Genomic DNA, 20,887 nt, shown 5'->3' with positions numbered 1-20,887 from the left:
TGTGTGTGTGTGTGTGTGTGTGTGTGTGTGTGTGTGTGTGTGTGTGTGTGTGTGTGTGTGTGTGTGTGTGTGTGTCTCTTACCCTAGTCCTGCAAGATCAGATACCAGGTTGCCCAGGGCAGCAGCTTCAAAGAGAGAGAGTGTGAGAGAGAGAGAGAGAGAGAGAGAGAGAGAGAGAGAGAGAGAGAGAACGTAGAAAGAACAACAGAGACAAATAGCGAAGAAGAGAACAACAACAAGAGACAAGATAAACATGATTAGAAGATGTTTAATTACGTTGCGGTTTTGAATTTCAAAAGGAACAAGATGCAGATTGCCTCAGATATGCCACTTTTTACATTTTATTTCTCCGCTCATAAAGACGTTACGGACGGTGTAAAGTCAGACAGGTGATGGCAGAAAAGGAACTGGAGCGCTCAATAACAGGACTTCTTAATCAAGAGTGACGTTTCGACGGGTAGAAGATCTTCCCAGAAGATGTTTCAGTCAAACGGCAAACTAACCGGCTCATTTTCTGTGCCGCCATTTCACGCAGAAAAGCAGCAAACCATCTCAAGAAACATCTCGGTGCTGCGTTTCAAGCTTCTCCGTCTCATGGAACGCTAACGCCCAGTCAGCCTGAACAGAACACATTTCACGACACCAATCCCTACAAGGAGCCAAATATCCCCAAAGCGGAGCCCTCACAGAGCACAGGGCTTCTATCCTGGATGGAATTGATGAAGTGGTGCAAGCCTTGCATTTCTTATCTTGCCACACAAGAGATATTTTCCATTCCCTATCATTTTTAAGTGAGATTGGAAAGCTCTTTCACGGCACCACCGTGGCAAACTCTCGCGGCGCACAGGGGTTGAAAAACACCGGCCTAACGAGGAGGGTTCGCTCGACTCTCTACGTTACGTGTTCATACTGCGTTTCACTTGAGATCCAGAGCTCTGAGGCAATATGGGTAAATCATCCTACAGTCTAATTAGCGGCGTTGCAGTGATACCAAGGCCGCCACGGCCTTGACCTGTTTGGGAAACTCGACTGGCTTCTGGGATAAGGCGCTCCCTAATTGTCGGCACATTGGATATGTCTATCCGCGAGAACCCCCGATTTATCAATACAGTAGGAAAACACTGTGACAGGGACGACCGTCCGACTAAACCTCCCTCTCAGACAGAAAAACGTTTCCTTTTCGAAAACTCCAATTAGCCGCAAGCTGGAGTTCTTGGGAGGGAAACTCACGGTGGGAACTCGGGGATCAAATTCTCTGTGCCGCGAGTTCTAATCACCGAGCCACCGGGCTAATCAATGTCTGCCAATTGATCGGGTCCAAATGGCAGACATGAACCAGCGAGGGTCAAGGTAGTCGGTGGAAGTGCTGCCAGCTTCAACAGCAAACGATGGTCCATGCTTCCGTGTTCATCCAATTAGAGGAAAAGGCTTGGTGAATCAGTTACTGCGTTTGTCCCTGAATTATTGAATTGCTCTGTCCCTGGACTATATTTTATGTGTTTTTCACACAACAGATGGAAAAACCAGCCTAATGACCACAAACAAACATAGAGGCGACTCCCTTGAGATTCATCTTCTGTGTGTCTGTGCTGTGTCCGGACAGAGATCTCCTAAATATTTTTGGGATATTTTTAAGGGGTGAGGGGGATCGCGGAAGCCTGCGATGCCTTTACATTGGGAAAATAAAGAATCCGAAAAAACGCGGGTCGTATCGCCCCTCTGAAGAGCCGCCAAAACACGGCGGCTGAGCTTCCGGACCCAGAGCCAGAACCGCTTCGGCTGTTTTGATAAGTTTTGCCATGGTGGAAGAAAACGTCAGTGAAATACTCGTAATTGACATATAGATTAGATTTATTGACTCTGTTTTACCCTATATTTGTTTTTTGTGTTTCTTTGGGAGGTTCTAAAACTAGCGCTACAGCACTGGGATGCAGGCCTGCTGCAAGACTGCTTTGATTGCGGGGGCAGTAAGAAATGTTTATTGGATTATTCACATGTTGGCGGGACTGAAAAAGTCTCCCAGTTACGCACAGGGCTTGTTTTTGGTTTTTTTCCATTCAATTAGGAAACGGATGAAAATAAAAACATCTTCGATAAAAAACACACTGTTTTACATTCGTTTTGGAGAATGGAGAAACGGGAAACTGGGATGCGATGCGCAGCGGAGATCGCTCCCTCTCCGTTGCGCATTTCGCATCAATGTGCCTTGTCCCTGCTGATACAATACATGTAAGCTGAGCTTACGAAAAAATGTTTTTGTTGTTATAACTAACAACAGGGATATTAAAAAATAAATAAAACATTTCTGAATTTCTGAAAAAAACAAATATATATAGCTCAACTTTTGATTCGGTGGGCTGAGAATATCCCTGCCCATAGCCACAGCCGGTCGTGTTGAGATGGACAGTTATGTTCCACAATCAAATGTTAATGAACCTCGAGGGACTACAATTAACTGAGACCCCATCACTGTAATTGGCCTTAATGCTTGTTCCCATATCGTCATTTCCATTTCAGGTCTTGACGTAATCCAAAACAAAATGGAGATGTGATGGCTTTACAGAGTTTTGAATTAAAAGTTCCTGTTAAATTGATCCCTTCCAGAGAAAAGCTACAATATATTCAGTCAGTATTTCTGGGAATACGTACTCTACAATAAGAAACCCCTTACCTACCCACGGTTGTTGGCAATGAACGGAATGAAAACACGCTTGAATGGACTCTACCAAACAACACAAATAGCCAGATTTTGCTATTTTGCTATAATTGTTCCGATTGAATGACTTTATATCATTATAGTCCGTCTAGACAGTGGCAATTTTAGTGCTTCAACCTAAGACCTAAACTAGGCCAATTAGAGCTATAAGTCAGGCCAGAAAGCAGGTTGGACACAAGTTTGCTCCTTTCAAGGCTTCCATCCATTACTCGCTGATCTCAATGGAGACTAGTAATGATATTAATGCAAAGATTTCCTTTGAAGCCGGGCAGATACTACTTATACCACACTGCGGTACTGCCATTTTAATGAAGTTAAATTCTCTATCTGAGAAAAAAGTCTTTCTCTCTCTCTCTCTCTCTAATAAGGTTGGAGTAAAGATAATGTGAAGGGCTGTTTTGTTTATTTTTCCCTTGCTCATTCTCTGTTATTCTGCAATGATAAGGAAGCAAGCACTGAGTAACAACAAACAACAACAAACTTGCCGAGCAGTCATTAAATCAATAAACCCTTGCCGATTTTGTAATTGACTCTATAAAAAAATATATATTTGCAGAATTTAAATATAAATATGTCCTAATCAGTCCTTCTCTAATATAGTTAACATTTTAACTCGTGAATATGTAATGCAATCTAATTGAATGTTAGCCTTTACTTACTGGAGGTGAAATGAGCTTACCTGCCATGGTTGAAATGCCAAGGATTACGCCTATTGACAGCTCAATATGCGTGCCCTGCGGAACACACACACACACACACACACACACACACACACACACACACACACACACACAATCACACACACACACACACACACACACACACACACACACACACACACACACACACACACACACACGGTTAGGCATATATTGTGTTTTACTCTAAACAGATACTCCTTACTTAAGGACCTACCTGTTAAATGAGCGTGAGCGTGGTCCTAAGCAGACTTAGGACCAGCTGTCTGACCAGTCTGTATTGTACGCTGCGTACAATACCGCGCCTTGTGTATCACGCATCACCCTTTATACACTATATACTGTACGTATACTATATGTATTATATACACTATATACACTATATATTCTATATACACTATATACACTATATATACTCTATACACTATATACACTATATATACTGTACACCACATACACTATATATACGATATACATTATATATACTATATACACTATATACACTATATATACTATATGTACTATATACACTATATATACTATATACACTATAAATACTATATTCACTATATACACTGTATATACATTATATACTATATATACTATATACACTATATATACTATATGTACTATATACACTATAAATACTATATACACTATATACACTACATCCACTATATATACTATATACATTATATATACTTTATACACTATAAATACTACATACACTATATACACTGTATCTCATCTCATCACCGTTCTCAGTGTCGTTCCTGCAGTCTGTCAGTATTCACTACACTAGCGTTCTCAATGGCCACGCCCCCTCACCGTGAAATAACACGGGTCCTCACTTATCGACTCATTCACTTAACGACCTGGTCCTAGGAACGCAACGCGGTCGTCAAGTGAGGAGTAGCTGTAATGAAGTGCAATGGTGCAATAACGATTCTGTGCACATCAATGCGATTCAAGATTCAAGATTCAAGAGGTTTATTTGTCACATAGACATACACACTTTCATACATATATGCAGTGAAATGTCTTTCCAACGCACCCGGATATTATGCACAATAAGTTCTAAACCAAACATAATCGCTAACCTAATTTCCACCTAGCTAATAACTTAAACTAACTGATTCTTAAAACGTAATGCAGTGAGTGAATAAAATAAAATAAAATAAAATAAAATAAAATAAAATAAAATAAAATAAAGTTAAATAAGACTCACAAAGGTTATACAGAGTGGGGGTACAAAATAGAAGTAAAAGGAATAGAGTTATGTATATGGGATAGGTTATTTGTATATACAGCTATGTGCAGTAAATACAGATATGTGCAGTAACCATCACTAGGTTTATGTGTAATTGTAAGACACATAATTGGCTCTTTGTTTCCCTCTCACTCTAGATACATGGAAAAAGTTAGAAAATGGTTAATCTCAAGGCAAACTGAGGTTCAAGCCCTCTGTTGAAGAATGGTTGCCATCCAAATGTAGATGTTTAACGTGTAAGAGATGACTTTAGCCCTAGAGCCAGCGAGAACTGCAATGGAGCGATACTGAAAACTATTATTCTAAGGCAGTGGCAGTACTTACAGTATAACCTCAGTCTGGTTCCATTTTTCCAGGCCAATGACCAAGTGCTATCCTGTCCTATCATGTGCCATCTGCTGCAAACTCAGTTCACCACTGATCACAGCTTGGACTCCGCTATGGAAGAACTGTTAGGTCAAATTGGCCGATATGCTGTTCTTCTCTTAGAAAGACCGGGTTTTAAGAATGGCCGGCGCAAGCACATCAGACTTTCACTGCAACCAGTGCATTGAGAACGCAGATTTCTTTGGAAAAAAATATGCATAAACATATGTTTATGACTTATGATGTCTCCCCTTTCCCAAGAAGGATTCTCTCGGAATTAAGGCAGGATCCATAAACTTTGTTGAAGCAAATGAGATATGGACCGTGCAAATGACGTCCCTATGAAATAATGGCTTTTAATCCAATTCTATATTTTATTAGTCTTTTCTATTGGATGTAATTCTATTTTGTTCATAATCGTTTTTCTTTTGTGCACCCTTCTCTCTCTCTCTCTCTCTCTCTCTCTCTCTCTCTCTCTCTCTCTCTCTCTCTCTCTCTCTCTCTCTCTCTCTCTAAACAATCACGGTCACCACGTGCAGGGCTCACAGGAATAAATGGTCCCACCGTTGGAGCACCGAGAGGATGAAGACATTCGATTAAGCAGAGCCTAAATAGAGCCTGATTAACTTTAGGCTTTGGCGCTTGTACCCCGTCTTATTCTGTCCTTTGAGTTCAGGGTTTCATTGGGTCCCGTTGCTGCTCTGAGGCGGGCGATTCCAAAGATTGGGAATGTCACACTAGCTAGGACTAGGCAGATATAGATTTGGATAGGATATCTCTGAATAAGCTTATGTGGGTACCTCGGAGAGGGAGAGAGAGAGGTGATAGCGTCATAGAGGACAAAATATTTATCCCATAAAGTGGAGGATTGCTCCAAATTGCTTGAAACCTCTATGACAGTGATTGAGTGCCAACCTTTTTCCGGTCAAGGACCCTCACTTTGATACACATCAGGCCACTGACACCATTTAATAAGAGTTTGTCTCGAGGACGCCAGTCTGAGAAGACTTTTATCGTTCCATATGATTTAGTCCAAACTTCCATATCCGTCTATACTATAGTTAGGGAATTATTGTATCATTATTGTACATTCTCTAATGGTGCTTTCGTGTTGCAAATTAATTAATGATGAATGATGTTTAGCTATTAATATTTTGGTTGGGGACCCCCCGGACCACACGTTGAGAACCACCTCTCTATGAACACGTCCAATCCACTAACCTCAGTCACTCACCTCGGCTCATGAATACCCACTGAGAAAAAGAAAATGGCCTTATAGGGGAGTGAAAGAGAAAGTTTAGACACTTACGGCAACAATCATGATGGCATTGTCCAGGAATCCAAAGCCAATGAAAGGGATTGCGTTGTGCAGCAGAACTGTAACAAACCAAACAGAAACAGCAGAAAAAGTCATTTTTGTGTTTATAGGCCTACGTTAGTCCTTTAGTTAGAGGGAAATTCCACCACAGAGAACTATTGGCAGGAAAAAAAATATGGGAGCGGTCCAATGGAAGGCTGTGTAGTGGATTTCCATTGTATTACATGGCAGGGCAGGAAGCCCGAGAATGCAGAGTATTTTAGTGGTATTCTATTGGAATCACTACATGGGGAGAGCTGCTAGAGAGCTAATTTTATTCTGTTGGTCAGCCACTTTTCTACCAGGAGAAAAGAGACCCGGGGTGAAATGTTCTTTTAAAGTGTAACTATAATGCTCCATTTTACACAAGTTAATATAGGTCTCTGAGGTCGCCAAAACATGTTTTTGAAGTTTTTTGCCAAAAATACCACTCAGATTATGCATTTCGAGCCATTGTGACATGCCTCTATACCATAGGGTTCCAAAAGGGGCTGTTTCAGTGTGTGCAGCGTAAATTGTGAATGAGCCCCAAATTCTGAGCCAATGGGGTTTGAGCTTTACTCCAGGCTCTGTTAAACTTTCACTGATTTCACCTTATCAGTATACTAAAATTTGTTTCTGAACAAATTTGAGGCAAAGAAATAAGCCCTTCAGTTGCTGAATCTTCAGTCATACATCTACACGGCCTCAGGCGGGGACTTTTTGTTTCATGTAAACCTCAGAAAAGAAAATATAATCAAATAAATAAATAAATCTACAATAAAAAGATGCTATTTTTATTGGTTTTGTTCGGAGAAAGGCACAGCATGGGTTGGATGGAGCAGATGACCATATAAAGAAATCAATGACGAGCAGCCGTCAGCTCGTGCAGAGTCGAAAAAACCTTTGAAAACCCGAGCGTTCAGAGCGCTCGGAAGCCTGAGCGTTTTGTTCACAGCGGATCCTTTGTCGTTAGTTTACCTCATTATTTAACACTTTGCCACGTCTAATAAGTACAACCCATAATGTAACAATATATATATATGACAGAAAATAAGGAAATTCATAACATATCCCCTTTAATGTCTATGTCAAATATAAGCATAGCATATGACATGTTACTTACTGTATACACTCACAGCTACTTATTGCCTTGAGAAGCAGAACAGTACCAGAAAAAAACACACATTCACCTTCCAGGGGACTAAAATGAACACAAAACAAATAGTGCAGACATTTGTACAATTGTCCAGCGTTACTTCAGTATGTGAGTAAAAAGAACCATGTCTTCTTGGACATACTACATCCTCAGATCACCTATATGCTATTTTGGCATACTATGATTTTGGATGTATTAGAAATGCTCATATGCTGACTTGGCGTACTAATACCTGGCGTTTCATCTCATATGCAGCCTGAAGGAAGTGACCACACCTGATAGCGTCGCGGTTTGGGTTGAGCGCCTCATCACCCAGGATCATTGGGAATTTATTCCACAAGTGTCAACCAATATCACCTCCGTAGGTTTTTAAGGGACATTTTGTGAGGATGTTTGCAGAGTACGTCCACAGGTAAAAAAAAACAAAAAAAAAAAAAAAAAAAAACCCCCAAAAAAAAAAAACAAGTAAAGCAACCTTTTTAATCAGAGAGTTATGTACGCCGAGACTTTCTGAATGAATTTACATGTCATGACTTTGTGACTGGTAAATTGTGAATCCTTCCATTCTACAGTCGTTGGACGGATGAGGAAATTCTTTCCCCAGTGAGTCACCAACGCATGAGCATGTGAGAGGAAGGGCAGAGGGTGGAAATCACCGAGACACGGACCAGACCAACTTACTGAACTGGGTGTAATCAGCCTAATTGTGTCTACTTTCCATTCCATACTATACATATTTTCCACACTTTTTGCCACTTTTTTGCCTTCAACGCATACAATGTAGAGTGTGTTCCCTTCTGTCTGTGATGGTGCAATAACGGTACTTTATTATGAGGGTGCAATCAAATTGCACCCATAGCCTAGGGCAGCGAAACCCTGTGCCGGACCAAAACAGATACAACAACAACAACAACGGGGCTGTGTTTTCAAAGGGCTGCTCCCACAGCGGTTCAGTACATGGGTTCAGGCCCCACTGAACGTGACCGGACTGTGACGTCCTTAGTGCAAATCAGGAACAACTGCATGTCAGCACAACGAGACGAGCCACAGGGAACTGTGAGTCACTGTCCCTCTCTCTCCCCTGTCCCTCTAGCTCTCTCTCTCTCTCTTCCCTGTCCCCCTCTCCCTCCCCTGTCCCTCTAGCTCTCTCTCTCTCTCTTCCCTGTCCCCCTCTCCCTCCCCTGTCCCTCTAGCTCTCTCTCTCTCTCTCTCTCCCCTGTCCCTCTCTCTCTCGCCTGTCCCTCTCTCTCCCCTGTCCCTCTCGCTCCCTCCCCTGTCCCTCTCGCTCCCTCCCCTGTCCCTCTCTCTCTCTCTCTCTCTCTCCCCTGTCCCTCTCTCTCTCGCCTGTCCCTCTCTCTCCCCTGTCCCCCTCGCTCTCCCCTGTCCCTCTCGCTCCCTCCCCTGTCCCTCTCGCTCCCTCCCCTGTCCCTCTCTCTCTCCCCTGTCCCTCTCTCTCTCCCCTGTCCCTCTCGCTCCCTCCCCTGTCCCTCTCTCCCTCCTCTGTCCCTCTCTCTCTCCCCTGTCCCTCTCTCTCTCTCCCCTGTCCTTCTTTCTCTCCCCTGTCCCTCTCTCTCTCCCCTGTCCCTCTCTCTCTCTCCCCTGTCCCTCTCGCTCCCTCCCCTGTCCCTCTCTCCCTCCCCTGTCCCTCTCTCTCTCCCCTGTCCCTCTCTCTCTCTCTCCCCTGTCCTTCTTTCTTTCCCCTGTCCCTCTCGCTGCCTCCCCTGTCCCTCTCTTTCTCTCCTGTCCCTCTCTCTCTCCCGTCCCTCCAGCTCTCTCTCTCCCCCCTGTCCCTCTCTCTCTCGCCTGTCCCTCTCTCTCCCCTGTCCCTCTCTCTCCCCTGTCCCTCTCTCGCTCTCCTCTGTCCCTCTCGCTCTCCCCTGTCCCTCTAGCTCTCTCTCTCTCTCTCTCCCCTGTCCCCCTCTCTCTCTCCCCTGCCCCTCTCTCTCTCTCTCTCTCCCCTGTCCCCCTCTCTCTCTCCCCTGTCCCTCTCTCTCTCTCTCTCTCTCCCCTGTCCCTCTCTCTCTCGCCTGTCCCTCTCTCTCCCCTGTCCCTCTCTCTCTCGCCTGTCCCTCTCTCTCCCCTGTCCCCCTCTCTCTCCCCTGTCCCTCTCGCTCCCTCCCCTGTCCCTCTCGCTCCCTCCCCTGTCTCTCTCTCCCTCCCCTGTCCCTCTCTCTCTCGCCTGTCCCTCTCTCTCCCCTGTCCCTCTCTCTCCCCTGTCCCCCTCTCTCTCCCCTGTCCCTCTCGCTCCCTCCCCTGTCCCTCTCGCTCCCTCCCCTGTCTCTCTCTCCCTCCCCTGTCCCTCTCTCTCCCCTCTGTCCCTCTGTCCCTCAGATTTCAAATCAATAACAGTAAAATAGGTTAGTTATGTGTCGGTAACATTTTAATTGTAGGGTGAATAGTAAGTTGTTGAAGTATACTTATACGTATAGTTACTTAGCTCAGCTAGCGGATAGAAATTGTCTATTTATTACCAAAGCATTTATATCAGTTACAGCTCTGTTATAGTCGCCACAAGCGAGCCTGTGGCTCATACCGCGTACACTACCAGGGAGCTTGAGACTATTTGCGTGGTGCCGTGTAGATGCCGTGGCGATATTCTCCTGAAAGACCGGTGCGCTGTGCACAAACCACCAGGGGAAACTGAAGAACTGCTGTAAACATTATAAAGACATCCTGAGGGTGGGATCTGAATTGCCAAATTCATCTGCAAAATGTCAGTGTCAACATTACAGAGACGTACCGAGGTATTACAATGATGGCGCTCTCTGCTTCCATGAATTCAGCGCCATCTGGTTATTTTTGTGGTCACACATGGTTGGATTGCACAGATTGTACCTGCGGACCTGTTCTTCTCCCTTCCTTTGGACGTGTCCATCTTGAATTACCTGAAGCTCACGGTGCGGCGTTCCAAAAATTGGGGAGTGTATGTGCGTCGGCTCTCCCGTCCTCGCGCCTTTCTTGAAAGGCCACGCTCCCCCTCCTCTCTGGATCTCCCTCAGCATCCGTGCTGGGTAGATCAGGAGGATTTTGCCACGCACCAGGAGTTGCAGGACTTCCACGCAGCCCAGTGGGGCTCTGAGGTGGAGGAGGAGGGGCAAGGAGAAGAGCCAGTGGAGGAGGCACATGGTGCCGTCCCATGGGCCTTTTCACCAGGAGCTATAATGCCTCCTTGAGTGAGCTGTAACTAAGCTGGGATCACGTGGGCAAACCCCTGCCCGTAGGCAGGCTCGCTCAAGAGCTGAATAAGCTCGCCCCCCAGTATATATACTGGGGAGCGGGCCTTGTGATGGTTGGCCGAGTGGCCCAATCGCAACCTGTCGGGGCCAAGTGAGCCTTGGTTGGTTCAAAGGGGCTTTATTCAGTGGAGCTATCTGGAGACAGTTTAAGGCATAGTAAGAACTGTCATTCTTTTTTCGCAAAAGCAGGGTTGTGGAACAAGCCAAGCGTTTGTCTGCCAGTGACCTCAAAGAGCAATCACCGCTCCCTGCGGATCATTTAGATGAAACTCTATTCTTAGTGGTTGGCTTGTTGTCGTGAATTGTTGTTCCTCTTCAGCAGGTCTAGATCCCCTGGAAACAACACTTATTGACTGTCAAAAAGATAAAGAAAATGCATATCAAAGAACAAATATCATGATAAATGTCATTAATAGCGACGGTTTTAAAGCTCTCTCACCATATCTTAACTGATCTGGGGTTGGTGGTGCCATCTCCAGCTGTCCTGCAACAGAGGAAGAGACAGAATGCATTAGACACCTGCGCGCCCGACCCCGCCCGAAGGGAAAAGTCAGCGTTAATGTCAGCCGCCATCTGAAAAGGCAACGCTCGTCGCTCAGAAAGCTGATGGGAGACGGAGAGAGAAAGAAGGGCAGGAGACGAGGAGACAGGACTAAAGAGCAATGCCAAGGAGCTTTCATCCATTTTCCAACCTGCACAAACGTGTCATCGGAAGCCTGCTGACGACACAGGAGCACTGCCAGCAAACTGATTAGAATTTGTGTTTGTGTGTGTGTGTGCGTGCGTGTGTGCGTGCGTGTGTGTGTGTGTGTGAGCAAGAAGCACCGAGGGAAGAAAAGTGAGTTTGAAATGACAAAGTGAGATGTGAGAGAGACTGAGAATGTCAGCGAAGGGATGGAAAGAGGAATTTCCATCCAACAGTTGACATTAAACGTTGAAATCTTTAATACTACGTGACTCACTACTACTACTACTAGTACCGTTTTGACACGAAAATAAGCGTGTTTACCGGGGTTTTTTTTAAACCCGCGTTAACACTGCGGTCCCCACACTCAAAACATTTCATGGTTCCCCATGCGGGAAAAAGGTCAATAACTTCTGATTGTCATTTTGGATTCTAAATGGGATATGGAATAATGCATGGATATTCCTGTCTTATTTACACGCAAACGTCCAGAATGTCAAGGCGCATCACATCGCGCTTGTGAAGGGGCCAAAATTCGCGGGTCGACCCGGGGCTCCTGTTTACCGATGGAGCCGATCAAAACCTCTGTCTACTGCAGGGTCATTTGACCCGGGACTGAAACTCGGGTTTTACATTTTCCCGCTGATGAAAAATGCTGGATGTTACCAGATTTTTGGTGCAGTGGGAAAGAGGTAAACAAAAGTGTCTCTATTGGTTTAGAAATATCATATCAGCAACTTTTAAAGGGCAGAACAGTACTTTTTAGCCAGAAACCCCCATCCAACATATGAACACATCCATTGAAGGACAGGCAGAACGAAAAACATTATGATACACAGCAAATCCCCCCCTTTATCTGAGCCGGACTGAACTGAACTTTCTGGTCAACAGAAACTAGCTGCAGACACTTTGCCGCCAGCTACCGTTAGTCGGTTATTTGGCAACAGCAGATGAAAAGTGTAAAGAAATTGTCCGTTGACAAATGTGCACTGGAAACTTTATAGCTTCCCATTTATGCAACCAGCGGGACTCTCCTGTCTGCCTCCTACAGTTAAAAATGACCATTACCCTAAGCTCACACCAGAAGCGATCGCTGTTGCTTGTGGCCGTTCCTGTTGAACTCATCCCTGAGTAGGTGCCATAACAGCGTATAAAAGATTAATGTGCACGGAGCCGCGTTCATTTATTTAGATGTAGTATCGCTGTTTGCATCTATATATTTTTTTAAGTGACACCGCTTTTTAAATATTTATTTCTAAAATATAATATAACATTTAATATATGCAACATTACCCCACAAATATAGTGTCTTCCCGCTACTCCTGCTCCTTTCTTTCCCTCCCTTCTATCCTGTATGTGTCCCCTCCATTTTTTCTTGCAGTCTTCAGCTAATTATAAAGAAATCTTCTGTCTTATGCAACCTTCTGTCTCTCTCTTTGGGCTTCCAGACAAACCTTTTTCACCACCATCCCGGAAACTTCCCGAAACACAATTTTAACGCTCCGAAGTGAATAGAAACCGTCCCAATATCCAAATGTTTCTTTACTTAGGTTATTATCATCCACAGTTTTTAGTTGTTAGTGGCATAATAAAAAACACCATTCAAATGCTTTGAGGAAAAAAAAAAGATATTTATTTTTTCCATTCAAAGAAATAGGTTTAGAACAAAACTGAAGAGTTATGTGTTAACTACAAAAATAACAGAATTGAGAAAAAACAAATAGGACACAGAATTAACTAACAGAATTTGTGAGAAAAAAATTCCGTCTCTGGGGCATATTGACAAAGGGATTGTGCGGCTTTTGCGGTTGCTAATTGGCCCCTTTCTATGCAAATGAGCCTCATTGCAAAAAACGTCAACATCACAAACACCGGCGCTTATAGCCGCACACCGTTAGAGTGAAATCATTTCCATTGGTGGTAACTGCGCGGAGACTAGAAAATTGAAAATAAATAAAAAAGGCAGTGCTGTGTGCCCTTGCACACCGCTGCCTTTTTTATTTATTTACATCTTTTATTTATTTACATCTTCAGAGAGCTGGTGAAATTGTAACGCATTTATAAGGGGTGTCACGCCCAGACTTTCCAGTGATCTGTAAATATATATATATATATATATATATATATAATATTTTGACATTATTATTAAAATGATTTTTCACGGCATGAAGGGAGTGGAACAGGAAGCAGTCTGTGGTGGTTTTCTAAACGCACTGCAAAAGTAACTTGTTGAAACTTTGAATGACTTATTGTTCAAAAAAGGCACAACAAGTGTTGACAAAAACAGTTCTATAATTCCTATTAAACTCCAATGATACCGAAAAAAAAAAATGACAAAAAATTTTAGGGAATAGCAATAAAGTGGTCAAAATTGGCATTGAACCATAGATGGCATCGAACCTCATAGGACCATGGACAGCTTCGCAGGCTGCGGCCTCGCATGCAGCGGTCCAGAACTTTGTAGCGCAAAATATATTAAATTAACTTTCATCATTTCTACATTGTAATATTAAGATTCAGTGAGAACTACAACTTAAGTAAAAAATGTAATATGTACACATTCTTTTCATGTAATAAACAAACTTTGTGGCAAGAGTAGGTTATATTACAGTTTTACTCATACTATTTAAATGTTTTAAAGTCACTACACATAAACCTAAAAATACGAAGTCAATTTTAATCTAAAGTATAACGTGTTTGTATCTGCGCATTTCTGTGGATCGGCAATCAGACGCAAATCAAGGACAAATTGCAGTCAGCAGCAAAACTTGATGGCCGTGTTTGCGCTGTCATATCATTAGCACAATACATTTTGTGGATCGGACGTTGAGACGGAGCAGATAGTGGGCACAATTGATGCGCAATTCATAGTGCAATTAGAATTTGCCCCTCGGCCTCAGTTGTCTCAGTATTCGTACTCAGGTCTTTGTGCCCTGAAGCCACTTCTCCACCACTTGGTCACTGCTTTCACTGAGTCATAGTGCTGTGCTCGGGCCATGATTAGATCCGCCCCCAGCAACTGAATTTAATTAAAAGTAAGAAACCAGTATCATGTTTAATTTCCGACAATTATAACAAACCAAATTTGATGAAAATCGGTTCAAAATTAAGCGAGGGGCCGTCGATTCTGGAGAGAAGTCTGCATCTCTCAATACACATCGTATTTGTTTGCCAGCTGCTCTTGACCGCTCCAATATGGCGGACGAGCAGACGCATAGCAGCGACATACAGCAGAGGTCAAGGAGGTATCTGCGTTTCTATACCTGTGGTCCTTCCCCTCGCTGCCGCTGTGTCCACAGCTCATTCACAACATGTCCTAAAGCAGCAGCAACATGGCGCCAAGTAGCGCAAACCAATCATTGCCCTTCAGAGTAAAACACAGCACGCATCTGTCTTGCCTGTCTTCTTTTCACAGCAACTCTGCATCGAGATTTGGGGAATTATTACTTTAAAAAGTAACTGCAGCAGTAAAACTGTATTTCACTCTGACGGCAAAATTTTGCAATTAATCCGCAGTTCACATGCAAACCGAACCATGAGGGAAACCACTAATGAGAAGACGCACTACGTTAGTCGTCAGCGCTTGGTTCAGTTTGTCATTTGCTTACACACATACACACACACAGACACACACATATACACACACACACACACACACACACACACAGACACAGACACACACACACACATACACACACACACACACAAACTCACAGACACATAGACACACAGACACAGACACACAGACATACACACACACATATATACATACATACATACATACACATACATACACACACATACATACATACACATACACACACACACATACTTTGCATACACATGCACACACACACACACACACACACACACACACACACACACACACACACACACACACACACACACACACACACACACACACACACACACACACATATATTCACACAAATACATAAGCATACCAGGGAAGATCTCTGTTCGTGCTCAACACATTTTACATCGTCCATGGGACGACTGGAAGGCGTTAGTCTCGAGCCCTACATGAGCGTGTATGTAAATGCACATATAGTAGTCTAAATAGTACTTTATTCAGACTATATGGAAGTATAGGGAAAGTCTCCATGAGAACTTAACTTCAACAGGGATCGAAGTTGGACTTTCACGTTTTTACTTCAGTGCATCATCTAATAACCCTCACCAGGGATCCCAACCACCTCCCAAGCCTTCTTCCGTCATTTTTTAAAAGGACGTTTCTTTAAGGAATAGCGTTATAACTATCCGTACGGGGGAACCAGCTACCTCAACAATGAGCTTTTCCTCCATTTTGGGAACAAAATATTGCAGGAGCCAAAGTCTAGGGGTTGTTGATGGTTTATAAGTGGATGCAGTGGAAATGCATGATCGCTGCCCCGTTCTCACAGGAAATTAGCATAGAGTTGAACTACGCTCAACAGTTATGACTTCCGGCCACTTTGTGTCGCTTCCGGTGTGAGTGTACAGTTATAGTACGTAATATCGGACGTTCAGATGTTTGCTTCGGACAAAATGTAATGTATTGATTCTATGTTTACGGATCATATTGTGAGTTAATATCAGAGGACTTTGGTGTATTCATTTCTGGGGAAGTTCAAATAAACCCCTTGGATTGCCTGAGAAACAGATTTCATGTGTTTCAACAGAAGCTTTCGGTCCCCTGAACGACTGTCCCTTTTAGCGGGGTTTGGGTGAAAGGTTCGATTCCAATGATTGTATCTGGGGCATGGAGATAAGAAACTTAGTGGATTGACTGGTCAGGAGGCAGATGTGACAGATGAGATTTCCTTTCAACGAGGCTTTATTCCTTTACTCTAGTGCATTGTGGGAGTTTCTCTGCCTATCGATCGGGGAGGCGCTTCAACGGCCGGGCATACGTCCAAGACGCCTATACGCTGACACGGTCTCTCTCACCTACACACAGAAACAAACACATACGCACACACACAAATCCAATAATGAAAACAAACACACACACACACACACACACACACACACACACACACACACACACACACACACACACACACACACACACACACACACGCACACACACACACACACTCACTCTCCAGACTTTAAGTCCCTCCCCGCCAACAGAAAATATCACATTACAGAGTTCCCAATCCAGCTTCCAGCTCAGGGCTCTCAGTGTCATGTTGCTGACACAACAATGGATGAGTGTTCAACTCACACCCTTTCATCAGCACTGCGGTAAAGATACTGCTGACACACACACACACACACACACACACACACACACACACACACACACACACACACACACACACACACACACACACACACACACACACACACATGCAGGACAGCATGGCCATCATCCAAGGACATAACAAATCCCAGAGGTCTTGAGGTCTCAAAAGGGTCCAGAAAGGTCCCTTTCTTTAAATGGTCGAGGAATAACCCTTTCCTCAAATGGTCCAGGAGGGAACCTTTCTTAAAGGGTACAGGAAGGACCCTTTCCTCAAATGGTCCAGGAGGGAACCTTTCTTAAAGGGTACAGGAAGGACCCTTTCCTTAAATGGTCCAGGAGGGAACCTTTCTTAAAGGGTACAGGAAGGACCCTTTCCTTAAATGATCCAGGAAGGAACCTTTCTTAAAGGGTACAGGAAGGACCCTTTCCTATAATGGTGCAGGAAGGAACCTTTCTTAAAGGGTACAGGAATGACCCTTTCCTAAAATGGTCCGGTCTTGAAAGGGTCCAGGAGGAACACTTTCTCTTAAAACCTTGAGGACAGTGTGAAGTGTGACGTGAGAATACACACAGCACCTTAAAATAAATCAACACAACAGATTTATCCCTGTTAACCTCTGCTGTTCCGTGGAATTCATCTGAGGGCTTTGGCGGTCAGAGAAGAGCGACTGACCGACGCGCCGGGAGGGCGAAGGACTGGGGATAGCAGTCGGTCGTTCCCTTAGCGCCTGCACCGCGGTGTAAATTCTTCCGCAGACAAACACCCGCATGTAATTTCACGGTACGCTGCCTGCCGATCGTTGGTACACGTAAACCCCTATAGAAATGAACCGCGCCGCAGGGCTTGATAGAGGGCAGCTCCAAATGTCGCTGACTATGCTGAAAAACAAACACAAAGGCTATGATAAGGAAATGATGACTCCAACTTAGTGGGATTTTGGAGGTTATGGTACAGTCGTCTAACTTAGGGTTCTTCACTCAATTGCATTCTAACCATTCAAGTGTATAATTAGCACTTGGCGGTTTGGGAAGTGCAGTCAGTTAAAGTGTGTGGCACCGTGTGTGGCATGGTGGAACAGTGCTTGCACTGCTGCCTGACAGCAAGACGGTCCCAGGTTTGATTCCCGCCTGGGGCGCTGTTGGCACTGTGCTCAACTCCCGATTAGGGGCCTTTCTATGTGGAGTTTGCATGTTCTCTCCATGCTCATATGTTGTTTTCCTCAATATTACATTGATAAGGACCCCCAACAAAAAACATGCACGTCGTCTGACCAGCGATGAGGTTTGGAATTAGGTGCATCAGGGCGTCTGGCTGTCCCCTCGAGGAAGGACAAGCCGAGGATGGATTAAATGCAGAGAACAAGTTTCACTGGCCACCATTTGAAGTGTGTGTTGGTCGCCGCATGGGTGCATGTGTTGTGCCGTGTTACAAAAAAATAATGTTTCCATTAATTTTGGGAACCCATTTAAACCCTCTAGGTGATATAAACTAAAGTCCCTGAACAATCGTTCATTTCGACGCTACTTTACTGCAAGGCACTATATGCAAAAAGGCATTTCAGTCTTGTGAACCTCCAATCAGTCCTCGGTAGAAATCTCTCCAAATAACAAAAAACCTTAAATGTTTATGGTACTTGTCTTTCCTCATTGTCCACATCTTGTGTTACCCGCAACATTCTGCTAAGTAAGCTCGTTTCGCCCTTGCAGGCTTCTGTACAACATCAAGGCCTTAAGGGCAGTAATCTTTGTTCTATAATCTTTGAATCCAAATAAATGACATTGTCTTAAATGGAACTGTAACAATTTCAAAACGAAAAAAAAAAAGAAAAAGTACATTTTCTTGGCTATAAAAGTGCTCTGTATTATGTACACGTTTGCAATTGAGCGTGACATGCATATAGCATGTTGCAGACTGTATAAAATGATGGAAAATAAGAGCCTGGCTGTGAGATTCCTTGGGGCAAAAGACAAGAGTATCATAGACCAAAGGAGGAGGACACTAGAAAGTGAATTTACTTTAACTACACATTCGATTTCAAGTGGAATTCCATTTGGCAGATAACTTCAAGATATTTCTTTCCATGAGTCATGTTCAGGCCTATGTGCCGTGACCCTTTCAGTGAGAAAAACCTCCGGATCGTCTCAAAACCATGAAAACTAACCCAGGCATCCTGGGCTCACAGAAAACTGCCTAGATATGAAATGCATGTGCTCTATACATCCCTCTAGCTTGCCTTTACTGTTTTACTATAAGGTGATACGTATTTTTGTATCGTACACTTCTTATATAGATTTTGTCATTTCATTTTAGCCTGCATATGAATCTATCAAATCTATTATATGCCAAAGAGCTCTATCATTGTTATGTTAGCAGTAGTACACAATAAAAGGGAGAATTTATCACTATAGTAGGTTCCCTTCTTTTCGGCAGGAGTGATATTGCAGAATGGCCAAATCTCTATTAAATTATTCTCTTGTGAGGTAAAATATAATGATAATAATTATGTTATATAGAAGAACCAATAATCATTGTTATTGTTATAATAATAATAATAATAATAATAATAATAATAACAATAATAATAATAATAATACTTGTTAATACATCAGCAGCAAATCTCCCCTGAAACTGATAACTGAAACTGATTTCTTCTCTCTGATTCTTTTCTCTGCTTGGTCTAGACGTTTCTAATGCCCGTCGGAGACGATCGCTCTGCAAGGTAATCAAAGCTGAGGGAGACGACGAAGAACGGGAGCTGATGATCTAAATAGCTACCACGGTTACCATGGAAACTAGTCAGCGGCAGACGAGAAGGCCGCTCTTCGCAGGGTCACGCGTTAACACTGACCCAAGGTGAGAAAACAAGGGAACGTCGTCACTTCAGTGATCAGTGACAGTGAAGGGGTGGGGGCTTAAACCTCGCTTTAGTGTTTGTTTCCACACAGGCTTGAGTTAAGATACCGCTGTTTTGATATGAATTATAAATAAAAAACTGTCTGTGCCCTGAGAGGGGATTTGTATTTTTTTCTGTCTTTGAATCCACTCCATATTATTACATATATATTATTACATATATTATATTATTCCTGGTGTCATTATTTACATTTTATTTTAGATAGATAGATAGATAGATAGATAGATAGATAGATAGATAGATAGATAGATAGATAGATAGATAGATAGATAGATAGATAGATAGATAGATAGATTGATAGATAGATAGATAGATAGATAGATAGATTGATAGATAGATTGATAGATAGATTGATAGATAGATTGATAGATTGATAGATAGACAGACAGTTCAATTTACACAATAAAAATAAGAAATGATCTGCCAATATACACCAAAGCACCAAATATAATGTCAGCCGCCATCTGAAAAGGCAACGCTCGTCGCTCAGAAAGCTGATGGGAGACGGAGAGAGAAAGAAGGGCAGGAGACGAGGAGACAGGACTAAAGAGCAATGCCAAGGAGCTTTCATCCATTTTCCAACCTGCACAAACGTGTCATCGGAAGCCTGCTGACGACACAGGAGCACTGCCAGCAAACTGATTAGAATTTGTGTTTGTGTGTGTGTGTGCGTGCGTGTGTGCGTGCGTGTGTGTGTGTGTGTGAGCAAGAAGCACCGAGGGAAGAAAAGTGAGTTTGAAATGACAAAGTGAGATGTGAGAGAGACTGAGAATGTCAGCGAAGGGATGGAAAGAGGAATTTCCATCCAACAGTTGACATTAAACGTTGAAATCTTTAATACTACGTGACTCACTACTACTACTACTAGTACCGTTTTGACACGAAAATAAGCGTGTTTACCGGGGTTTTTTTTAAACCCGCGTTAACACTGCGGTCCCCACACTCAAAACATTTCATGGTTCCCCATGCGGGAAAAAGGTCAATAACTTCTGATTGTCATTTTGGACTCTAAATGGGATATGGAATAATGCATGGATATTCCTGTCTTATTTACACGCAAACGTCCAGAATGTCAAGGCGCATCACATCGCGCTTGTGAAGGGGCCAAAATTCGCGGGTCGACCCGGGGCTCCTGTTTACCGATGGAGCCGATCAAAACCTCTGTCTACTGCAGGGTCATTTGACCCGGGACTGAAACTCGGGTTTTACATTTTCCCGCTGATGAAAAATGCTGGATGTTACCAGGTTTTTGGTG

General features: G+C 43.4%; 1 protein-coding gene across 1 annotated transcript in view; it reads right to left on the bottom strand.

Moving 5' to 3' along the window:
* LOC307233869 (transmembrane protein 65-like) overlaps window positions 1-20,887 on the bottom strand; it is a 50,321-nt gene that overhangs the window by 11,608 nt on the left and 17,826 nt on the right. The window contains exons 3-6 of the mRNA XM_080005326.1: window positions 11,221-11,265; window positions 6,360-6,427; window positions 3,396-3,450; window positions 83-125 (exon numbers count right to left, since the gene is read on the bottom strand). Of these exons, the coding sequence (XP_079861452.1) occupies window positions 83-125; window positions 3,396-3,450; window positions 6,360-6,427; window positions 11,221-11,265 (211 nt within the window). The remainder of the gene's footprint in view (window positions 1-82; window positions 126-3,395; window positions 3,451-6,359; window positions 6,428-11,220; window positions 11,266-20,887) is intronic.

This window comes from Zeus faber, assembly GCF_960531495.2.
Source record: "Zeus faber genome assembly, chromosome: 8".
Taxonomy (NCBI): Eukaryota; Metazoa; Chordata; class Actinopteri; order Zeiformes; family Zeidae; genus Zeus; species Zeus faber.
This window is presented reverse-complemented; position numbering and strand designations above follow the sequence as displayed.